Source organism: Anas acuta, chromosome Z (assembly GCF_963932015.1).
Source record: "Anas acuta chromosome Z, bAnaAcu1.1, whole genome shotgun sequence".
In the NCBI taxonomy this organism is placed as follows: Eukaryota; Metazoa; Chordata; class Aves; order Anseriformes; family Anatidae; genus Anas; species Anas acuta.
In genome coordinates this window covers 19,694,664-19,705,933 of record NC_089017.1, presented here as the reverse complement: position 1 = coordinate 19,705,933, position 11,270 = coordinate 19,694,664, and the positions used below count along the sequence as shown (strand labels likewise).

At 43.0% G+C, this 11,270-nt stretch overlaps 1 protein-coding gene and 1 long non-coding RNA gene across 3 annotated transcripts in view; one reads left to right on the top strand and one right to left on the bottom strand.

The window, feature by feature from the left end:
• Positions 1-1,002: 1,002 nt before the first annotated feature.
• Positions 1,003-1,784, bottom strand: LOC137848520 (uncharacterized). Its single transcript, XR_011091407.1, has 2 exons — positions 1,664-1,784; positions 1,003-1,528 (listed from the first exon to the last, which is right to left on the bottom strand). It is a non-coding gene; the product is annotated as an uncharacterized lncRNA (long non-coding RNA).
• Positions 1,785-1,967: 183 nt separating this feature from the next.
• JMY (junction mediating and regulatory protein, p53 cofactor) overlaps positions 1,968-11,270 on the top strand; it is a 71,938-nt gene continuing 62,635 nt past the window's right edge. For both annotated transcript variants that reach the window (XM_068667659.1, XM_068667658.1), the window contains exon 1: positions 1,968-3,132. In XM_068667659.1, the coding sequence (XP_068523760.1) occupies positions 2,326-3,132 (807 nt within the window). In that variant the 5' untranslated portion in view covers positions 1,968-2,325. The remainder of the gene's footprint in view (positions 3,133-11,270) is intronic.

Sequence of the window (11,270 nt, the reverse complement as noted above, 5' to 3'; positions counted from 1 at the left end):
CAAATTTAGCAGGGGCGGATAGCGTTTCACACAAGATTATTGTTCGAAAGCACTCAGACAAAACAACTGCAAGAAAACTACCCCACCTGCAAGAAAACAACCCCCTTGTGATTAGCACAAGTCACGTAGACCTTGTCCTTGAAGAAATGCCGTCTGCTTGCAACATTATTTTTAATTCCTCAATCGGGCGATAGAAGAACATCTTTATGGCAACTTTTCGTAGTCGTCCTGGTAGCTTGGTTTGCTCAGCCGCAGCAAGTGATGGCCTCCTTGCTGCTTCAAAAATTCCTCAACAAAAGACCTTGGTTTCTGCAGTAGCTTACCTGAAATATTAGGACTCTGATCCTTTGGCTGATGAGGAATCTTGAATCCGTGTTTAATTCTTTTAAGCCTGGGTATACACAAATGCATCTTCATTGTTTTTTCTTTCATGCATTACTGATGACAAAATTGGTTTGCTGCCACATTCATCCACTGCAAATTTGCTTCTGAATACTTAACAGAATCAAACTGCAGTTCCTCCACCAACATATTGATGGCTTGTTTTCTTAGCCACTTCTACATGGGGTATAACCTTATCTTTCAGATCATTTCACAGATGCTTCGATCTGCACCTGAATTTACAGCAACAGAAAAAATGTTGTTCTCCAAGATGTAAAGCACACCCGTTTATGGTCCTTTCCTGTGGCTGCTGAGCCATCATTTCCTTCTTTTTCCTAACAGCTGTGACTTTTAGTATTTGAGATGTAACACCATGAGTCTCCTGAATACACGAGGTTTCTGAGTTAATGACCTGAGAATGTTTGGATTGTCAGAGGCTCTCCCCAAATACTTTAGCCTCCAAGGACAGGATGCTAGTCAATACCTTAACTTTAGAAAAAAGCAGTGACGGTGACTCACTCTGTTTCTCTGGCAAGCTCAGCTAGAAATGTTTTATTCCCGTGGTGCTTCTTAAATTTACAGAGGAACAACAGCATCACAGATGAGCCAATGCATACTATGTTATTTTTGATTAAACTATTTTTGGAGCTCTATCATTAAGACTTTTTTTTTTTTTTTCATTTATACGAAGCGAAATTGAGTACCCTGAAGGGCAACAAGAAACGCACCACGGGCCTTAAAATTGCATGTGATTAATCATTCCTTTCAGACTTGAGCTGTCCCCGCTGGCTTCCTGTAACCTTCGACGTGCTCTGCAATACACTTGGAAAACTCCGCGAGGTTTCCACGCTGCCAATTCCTAAGTAGGACAGGCCAACACAAGCACAGAACGCCGTGCCTCGGCGCAATCGGTTAGCTCCATCTTTTTTAAAGGCACAGAACTGCCCGATGCAGCTACTGCAGAACATGCCCTCCTCCCCAGGTCCTCCCCAGGTCTCCCTGCAGCCGCTGCGGGGCACGCTTGGTAAGGGCCTTTCAGCTGTTCCGCTTCAACCCCTGGTCAGGACGAAGCACGTAGGGCTGACGAGGCGACGTGCACCTCGGCGGTAACCACGCAGGAATAAAGGCTTGGTGGAGCGGAAACAAGCTGGAAAAAAAAAAAAAAAAAAAAAAGAGAGAGAGAAAAAAAAAGGGAACATAAATAAATAAATAAATAAAAACCAACTCTGCCAAGGGCTTTGGGGAGGGCTCGGGGGGGGCGGGGAGCTGCTGAGCCCGGTACCGGCATGGGCGGAGCCGTGAAGGGGGAGCCGTGAGGCGCCCGCCCCTCAACGGCCGCCAACGGCCCGGCACGCGCCCGCCCCGGCATGCCCCGCGCACCGCGTCCGAGGGCCGGGGGCCGGGGGCCGGGGGGCTGAGCGCGAATGGGCGGGGCGGAGGGGGGCGGGGCGGAGGGCGGGGCGGGCAGCCAATGGCGGGAGGTCCCGCGGCGGGTGGGCGGGGCCAGCGCCGAGTTGCCGCAGCGCCGCCGCCGCCGCTTGTAAACAGAGCCCTGGGCCCACGTGACCCGGCGGTACCTGCGCGGCGGGCGGCGGGCGGGCGGGCATTGTCCGCCGGCAGCGCGGCGCGGCGGGCGGCAGGAGGAGGGCGCTGCGCCAGCACCGCGCGACGCTGCCTCACCTCGCCTCGCACCCCCCGCACCCCCTCGTCCTTCCTCCTCCTCCTCCTCTTCTTCCTCCTCCTCGCCGTTCTCCCTCCCCCGCCCCGCCGCTGCGGCCCCCCGGAGCGCCCGCCCTAAGATGGCTGATGGTGGGCGGTGAGGCGCCGCGCGGGGCTGCGGGCCGGCCGGCGAGAAGCGGGGGCGGCTGAGGCGCGGCACAGCCCGGCGGAGCCCGGCGGAGCACGGCACGGCCCGGCACGGCCCCGGGCCCGCGCAGCAGCGCCATGTCCGCCTTCGCGCTGGAGGAGACGCTGGAGGCCGACTGGGTGGCCGTGAGGCCGCACGCCTTCCAGGAGCGCGAGAAGCACAAGTTCGTCTTCATCGTAGCCTGGAACGAGATCGAGGGCAAGTTCGCCATCACCTGCCACAACCGCACGGCGCAGCGGCAGCGCAGCGGCTCCCGCGACGTGCGGCGGGCCGGGGCCGGGGCCGGGGCCGGGGCTGAGGCCGAGGCCGGGGCCGGGGCCGGGGCCGCCCCCAAGGCGCTGCGCAGGGGCCCGGCCTGCGGCGCCGACCCCCCCGTGTCGGCCCGGGGCTCGCTGCGTGCCCGCAGGCCGGCGGTGGAGGACATCGAGGTGCTGGAGCTGGGCCGGGAGGAGGCGGCCGGCTCGCTGTCGCTGTCGTCGTCGCCGCCGGTGTCCGAGCCGGCCGCTGGCGACGCGGAGCCGGCGGGGGAGGAGTGCAGCTGGGCCGGGCTGTTCTCCTTCCAGGACCTGCGGGCCGTGCACCAGCAGCTGTGCTCGGTGAACTCGGAGCTGGAGCCCTACCTGCCCGCCTTCCCCGAGGAGCCCTCCGGCATGTGGACGGTGCTGTTCGGGGCTCCCGAGCTGTCCGAGCAGGAGATGGACGCGCTCTGCTACAAGCTGCAGGTCTACTTGGTGCACTGCCTGGACACCTGCGGCTGGAAGATCCTCTCGCAGGTGCTCTTCACCGAGACGGATGACCCCGAAGAGTACTACGAGAGCCTGAGCGAGCTGCGGCAGAAGGGGTACGAGGAGGTGCTGCAGCGGGCCCGCAGGCGGATCCAGGAGGTGAGGCTGCTGCGCTCGGTCCCGGTCTCTGTGCCTTTTCCTTACGCACTGACATCTTCTGTAGTTGTTCTCCCCAGCTGCTCCTCCCTGCCTCTGTATGATCGAGCCATAAGAGACACACACACACAAAAAAAAACAAACAAACAAAAAAAAAGGAAAACTGTCTAGTTGTTTTTTTTGTTTGCTTGTTTTTTGATGCTTTGAGAATCTCAGTAAGAAACCAGGACTTAACCTTTCCAAGGGGTCTAGGGCCAGGATTTAAGAATGTGTAGATTCCTCGCGCTATCTCAGCATGGCTCCCTACTTTACTCTGTGCAATCAAATGTTCACAAATGTCTACAAGAATCTCCAGGACTTGGCAGTGTCTTGCTGCCAGATTCTTGTTGTTGCGTTGCTTTGCAGCAGGATGTGTTGGAGTCTGAATTCTCCTGTTTAATAGGAGCAGCAACATGTGGTGTTTATTTTGACAGTACAATTTAGGCATTCAAGGCCAAAAAAGCTCTAGGTTTTTACAGGCTCTGGGTGCTGAATCTGGTATTTCAAGTGAGATGATGTCTTCTGGTGGAATTGGCATAACTACAACTTTTGTTCGTTCTTGGTTGGGATTTCAAAAAGAAAGCTATCTAATCTCAGCGAGGATTTACTGCGTTGACATTGCTGGAGTCTGACAGGTCTTGGATGTTTCAGGACTTGAGTGTTTCAGGATGTTTCATCCCCCTTCCCCATACCCATACTCTGTTTAGACAGAAGCAGTTAAGGAGATTGATTCTATTAACTTCTTACATCAATGTGTAAGATTTTTTTTCACATATTTGTGTGCTGAGTTGTTTGAGGACCCAGATTTTCCCAGTTAAAAAAAAAAAAAAAAAGACATTTACATTTGTTTTTATGCTCCTGTGGCCTTGGATCAGGATGCACCCAGAGTGCATCTAGGTGTGACTGTGAATGAATCAGGTTATGGAATTTGGGGTTTTTGCAAACGCTCTCTAAACTTTGTTGTATCACTGTAAATCAAGTTGGGCTGCTTCAGCTGCCCCCTTATATTCTTCCAGGATTGCGTGTTCAAAAAATGTGTGGTGGTGAATGTTTTTTTTTTTTCCCCTGATGGAGTATGAGCATATGTGCTTGCTGTCTGTTTTGATGGCATAGCTTTGAGTCTTTGTAGGATTCTTTCTCAGCTTTTCCATAGTGACTGAAGTTACAGAGTACAAGAAAACTGTTGTCAGCGATGAAATCACGATAAGGGCATCTCAGTGTAGCATTTTCAGGTACAAGCTTATTTCCAAACTGTAACATTAGGATATATTATGGGAAAACAAAAAGGAAGAAAAACCACAAATAGCTATTGAAAGGGAAGAATTCAACCTCATTAATTTTTCTGTACTACAGGTAATTTGTCTAATAGTGTTCTGCAGTAGTCTTAGTCCAGAGAATATGAAAGCGTATCATTGTCTACTTCTTTCTTTGGATACACGAATGCTTGGTTGTATGTACTTAAATTAATTTGGCCCTCAGCTGAGCAGTTTTTGGTCAGGATGAGAGAAGTTCCTGTTAAACATGGAGTTTTGGAACTAGGTATTGAACTCAGCGTGTGGTGCTTCTGAAGAAACACTAATTCAGAATTACTGTGCAAGAACTATTTATTTGTTTCTTGAAGAATCTCAGCTTCTGTTTTGTTAGGACCGATGCTATGGTCAAAAATTAAATCAGCTATTAGTAGGCAACGAAAGCTTTATCATAGTCAACCTGCCGTTCTCTGTTAACATTGAGAACTTGGAGGAGTCAAAATGGCAGAATGTATTTGTGCATTTGATTACAGTACAACCTTCCTTTCCAATGGCAAACAATCCTAGCATGCCTCAAGTCAGTACAGCTGTACTTCTGTCACTGTTCATGATGTAAATCGATCCTCCTTTAATTAAAGGTAGTTCATCTTTAAGAAAAGAAACCAATTGAATGACCTGCTTGACCCTTTTGGCTCTCAGGTTTCTCTTTCCCTTACCTGTTAGTGGTTTGTATGGTCCATAATGTCTTCCTTTTAGGCAAATACTGATGTTGCTTGTCATTGAATTCTAGGCGAATGAAGCAGTGGGTGATGGGTACCGCCAGGTATTTCTGAAGGAAAGGTTTTCCATACTTTCAAGCAGAACCGACTGAATCAATGCTTTGTCTCTCATTTTAATTTACTTTTCCATCTGTACTTGAAGCCTGCCTGTTCACTGTTTGGAATGTTGGTTTCCGGCAATTTTAAACAATTTTACCTCTCTTAAGAGAACTTCTGAGGAGAAGGGGAAGGACTTGGCACTGGCAACTGAAACAGTATGAAGGAGCATAATGAGTATAGAGGGTTTTCATGCATGTAGAGTTGTGTAAAATACAAGTTTAGAACTCCAAGATTTTGGCTTAACTTTTTAAGATATACAGGAATTAATTATATAACCCAGAAGTGTATCTTTATCCAGGACAGTTATTCTCTGTGCAGTTACCGTATTATTTAAGAAGTGCTTGTAGTTTCTGTTGATCATGTTCTTTGGGGTGGAGAAGCAAAGAGAGCAACAAAACCTCTCACGCTCATTGTATCAGCATCCCCTATTTGGCCATTTGTTGCTTTCTGTAAGTTACACACAAGCAAGTTTATTTTCACAGCGGTTAATAATTGTTGCTTTTTGTAATAGGCATTTTTATCATTGTCTCAATTATAAAACTTTAATAGGCCAGAAGAATGTTACAAGTAGAAACAGATCCAAGATGAGAAGGCTCCTCTGCAAGTATTTCTATATAACATGAAATTAATTTCTTCTGCATAATTTGCAGTTTAAAATTAGCACGTCTTTTATTAAAACACACACACAACAATTCTGGAATAATTTAGAAACACTAAATTTATGCTACAGTGAAGCTATGTTACAGTAAATATGTGTATCTAAAAGAACACTTGTGAGTGTAGTAGTATCTAAGATGGAATTGTATCTCTGCTTTGTTGGCAAAAGGTTGAATGTAGTCACAGTATTACTGGATAAAAACTGCAGTTATTAAAAACTATGGTGAAGGCGACTTGTTAGCATAGTCATGCCAACAAACGCATTTTTTCTATGGTTATCTTTTTACTTGCTCCTGCATAGCAAGTTGTGAACATGGGAACCCTGTCTTTACATTTCACGCTTAGTTCAGTACCTTTGAATTAGTGGTACAAATGAATCTCTTTTTCCTTAGAGTTTTAATTGCTATAGCATTATGAAATTTGGCAGGTAATAGTCAATAGCTACTGACTACTGAGTGCTAGTTATAAGACTAGTCACAGACTTGCTTTTGTTTTGCTGCTTCTCTAGGAATTCTTGTGTCTGTAGGCAGACTCTTGAAAGACCACTTTGCGTATCTGTTTTGTGTGTTCTTCTGAGTTCTTTTAATATAAGAGCTCAGAAAAAAACTCTTAGTAGTTGATTAAACTCTGAAGAAATTCTGAGAACCTTATTTTCAGCAGCTAACTTAAGAATGCCTTGGGAGTGGCAGTGTCCTTGCCCTGTATAGTGGAATATCTTACTAAGCACCAGAGTAGCCCTGCAAATTTTTATGTTGGTTGGCTTAGTTTTCTTTTGACTCAAAGGGTTAGAAAGGTTAAGAAAAAATCATGTCCAAGTTATTTACATGTTTTGTTACAGTAACAACTTCTTTATAAGAAGATTTTTTTTTGACAGAAAGCTGTTTTGCTATTTTCTTTCAAATTAATATATATATATATAATTTTTGAAAATACTTTTGCACAGCTTTAGTATGGGAACATTGTTTTCAATGAGTGAAACGTGACTGTCAAATCACACAGATGAGTAAGTATTGGCTCACGTGTAAATCAAAGGATCTCACATGCTTTCCAAAGGCACTGTCAAATATTTTTATTTACGAGAAAAAAATATAAATAGTATCCGTAGGTTATTCTTTTTTATTCTGATATTTCAGTGAAAAATAACAGTTGCGGTAGTCTTAATAACTTGTCTTTATTTTCTTGCTTCTGACCATGTGTGTTCAGTTCTAAAGTAAGTGTATATATGGTAGGTAGTGAGGCACTCCATGAAAAATTAAAGTTTTCCAGAGGTGAGGTGACCTCTCCCTATTCAGTGATCTACTCCTAAGCATAATGTGATTTAAAGAGAGACTTCAACATCAAGGTGTTAAATAATCCAAGAGTAATTAATACAAAACAGTACAAAAAAGTATTCAGTGACACAAAAATTAGATATTAGCACTGGTGTTCCCTTCAAAACCGGTGAAACATCTCTATGCAAGAGGCAAAGAATCCTGGATGTTAACTACAACAGCTAGATCTAGAAGACACGCAAGGTGTTTCATGAGGGAACAGAACACCAGTTCAAATTTAAACTAAGGTGTGTGGAAGATTAAAATACGATATACTGTAGATTATTGTTACTATTATTACTTCTCTATCTCTGTTGAAATTAATAGAGAAGGGTTAATTATTAATTACTGCTCGGCAATAGTCTAGGGCATTCTGGAAATCCAAGCTTATTTCTGTTTGAAAGCTGTTTTCATACAGTCATCAGTTGTAGTGGTTAACACTTGTTTGTGGTACAACTACTTTAATTCACTCCTAAATGCTCTGTAAATAAGCCATCTAACCAATGTACTGCTACGATAAGTTAATAATAACCAAAATACAGTATGGCAGCAGCTGTAGGGCATGCTCTGTAGAAAAGGTAAGTAGTCTTCACCTTCCTAAGAAACAGTTGCGTGATAATAGTCCTCTGGCTAGTACTTCTATTATTGCCGACCCAAAGACTTTTTTTTCCCCTCTGTGTTAAACCTTGCCAGCCATCATCTTTTTTACGTATCTAATCTGCAATTGGAGCTATTAGCAGTTAGGTTTGGTTGTTACAAACTAGTCCTCAATTACTAAATATTTTAAAGGCCTGGCATTTTAGTGGTTGGAAGTTCACACCTGACTCATTCTGCAAGCATCAGACACTGGTGAGGATACCATGACACATTTTCAGATAAGCAGAACGAAGCATGGAGTGGTTCCCACACTTTTCTGTGAATAATAAAAATCTAAGTCACGCTTAGAACGAATTCTGTGAATGTAAATAAATGTTACAAGTTAACCACTTTATGATGTGATACCACTGAAAGGCAGGGAGCTGACGTAGAGGGGGCTGTATCATTTGAGATGCTCAGTCCTCATTGCAGCAAGGATAAATAAATACTGCAACAACTTAATCATATGGTGGACTTAAAATTGCTGAAAGTCAAAGCTATTATTGCATACCATTGTAAAACACATGCTTTAAATTGGCTTCTAGGAATTCAGCATTTAGGGGACATTGACATTACCACAGTCTTCGCTTATCTTAAACTTGTGAGTTAAACCCTTCCAAGTACTACGCACAATAACTGTTTACCTTTTAATTGGAGATCTTTTATCTCTCATCCTTATGTTGGATATCTTCCTGACTAAATGTTTATTTTTTTTTTCTAGTGCCCTTCCCTTTTACTTCTCTTTCGTAGGTAGCAGCAACTTGCTTTTCATTGCTTATGACTTGCAATTGCAGGTTAATTAAAGTTTTGGGTGCTAGGTTTGTTTTTGTCAATACTTTGACAAAGACTACTTTGTCAATACTTTGTCAAGACTACTGTGTTGTCTCTTTTTCCAGACTGAGTTTGATACTTCTGGATTTGAAATAATATCTTTTTTTTTTCCTTTTTGTAATCCACTTATGGCATGCACATGTAGATAAACTTAATGCGTTTTTCTAGTTTTGCCTTGCTAGTTTGACAAAAGCTAGCTGAAGGTGATGAATACTGCTACCGTATCTGAAAACAGTAGAGAATGTTTAAAAGAATACACATTTCTTCAAGATGTATAAATGATATGTGCACAAAGAAAAGGACTTCTGCTTGGAAAGTTCGGTTCCCTTGACAGAATGCAAGTACAACGTGAAAAATAAAAGTACATTCTATAGAATATAGCAATACTGTTCAGGATGACCCTTAATCAGTAAGCATAGGCTTAATATTTAGAAACTGAACACAGCAGCTTGCCATTCTTACAGTTTTCTGCCCTATCAAAATACCTGGGAGAAATGCAACGTCTACTCTGTTTAACAGTCTGAACACAGGTTGAGGAATCATTTTTGGCTTGTAGTTGAGGAAGTATTCTATTGAAGAGTTTATTTTAGAGATAGACTTTACTTTTAAAAGTTGTTGCCTAATAGGCAGTTGTAGCATTTTCATATGCTGGAGTACTTTGACAAGGTAGGCACAACCTATGTGATAAACTTTCTGAAACCCATTATGCTCTTGGGTCACAGCCTACCTTATTTCTTAGCTTTTAGATAGTGTGTTGGGTTGTTTTTTCTTCATATTTACATTATTGCATATTTTTCCCCCATTTTACCATTTAGCAATACCATTTATCATTTTTTAGCATTACTTTCCTTCTCACTCCTGAACTGAATGTCCTCCAGGACTTAGGCCTTCAAGTCAATGCCCTTTAATACTGCTTTGAATATCCAGTAACATTTTTCTTCTCAGTTTCTTGCTGTGATAATATAACACAGGTTGGCTTAGAACTGGAAAGCAGATTCTTTCTAATCATTGCACCTTCCTACATTTCTTTCTGTAAGACACTGGTTACTAGTAGATGGTCTTTGAGGTTTATGTTGTACTTTATAAACATGATATAGCTTCCACAGAGCTTAAAAAGTCACTCTAAAGCCTTATATTTCAGAAATGGACAAATCTACCATTTTTCCTCTTTTGGGAGGTGAATTTTTGATCTTAATAGAAACAAATCCTTGTAGTCCACCATGAAACTGCTGTTACTGAAGAGAACTTCAGATAAAGTGGGGACCTGGTGAAACTAAAGATACATATATAAAACTCTTCTTTCAGGAGATGAAAGCTTACCTGTAAGGAGTATGTTGGGGAGAGAAAGAAGACAGGCAGAAGGAAAGGGAAGGAGAATAAATAAAGGTTTTCTGAAGATACATTTTAACTAACTGAGTTATATTACACATATATCTGCCCTGTTGCTCAGAATGCTATCTGCTAAATAGCAGTAGAGTAAGGTTGCACCTGTTGATTTAGCAGTTGAGAGTATCTTCTAAATAGGCTCAATCCTCCTCTTCCTCCTGTATTTTCTCCGAAGAAGAATCAACTATTAAGATTTCTTTCTACTAATTCTGCTATGGTTGATAGTGTAATGCCACTAAGTACTTTTTTTTTTTAGTACCATGCAAAACCAGGAGAAGCAAATGAGCATGTATTGCACTCAGCAGAGGAACCTGCAGCACCTAGGACATTATTCTAGGTGCAGTGTTGGGCAACTAGAGTGCTCAGGAGTTGCCAGTAACATAACACATGTTACATTGCATCCTCCCTGTATCCTAGAAAGCAAATGAACAGAAAGGTAGCTAAAATAAATATAATTTTCAAAAACTTGTCACAAGTTGTTAATTTACCGTGTAATAAAAGCATGAAAGTAAGGTATTCTGCTGTTGTAAACCTTCTGCTGTGTTAAAAGTGGAGTGTCCAGTTGTTTTGTCCTGCTCTGTCAGTGGTCAGCATGATAGTGCTCTGGGGAAGGGCTAACATACAAGGCCAACAGAATTTGCAGGTTTAACCATGTTATGTATACACCAATCTAGATGGTTTTGAGAAAGGGTGACAGTATACACTGGAACAATTTACTTGAACTAGTCATATGTTTTGCATAGTACTAACATCACTATAACCATTCAGAGCAAAGATCTTGGATAGTTCATTGAAAATCCTCCTCTAAGTGCAATGCTGTTTAATAGCAAACAGGCAAGAATGTTTGAGGAATGGTAATGAAAGAATTCTTGAGCCCTTAAAAGAAGTAATAATATGATCTCATCAGAAATCTGATGTTGATATCTGCTAGAGTATGGGTTAGTCTCTAAGAATAATTGTTGAAGCCCATGAAAAACTTGATATGAGATCCTAAAGTCTAGAAAATAGTCCAGATTTTTTGGACAGGAGAATAGATGATTTCATAATATCTTCCAGTCATAAATTGCATAAATTAACAGGGGAAATGTGTTTTTGTTTTAATTAGTTCAGTGTTGAAACTTGCCCAATTCCCATCTTCTGAAGAATTTGGGCCT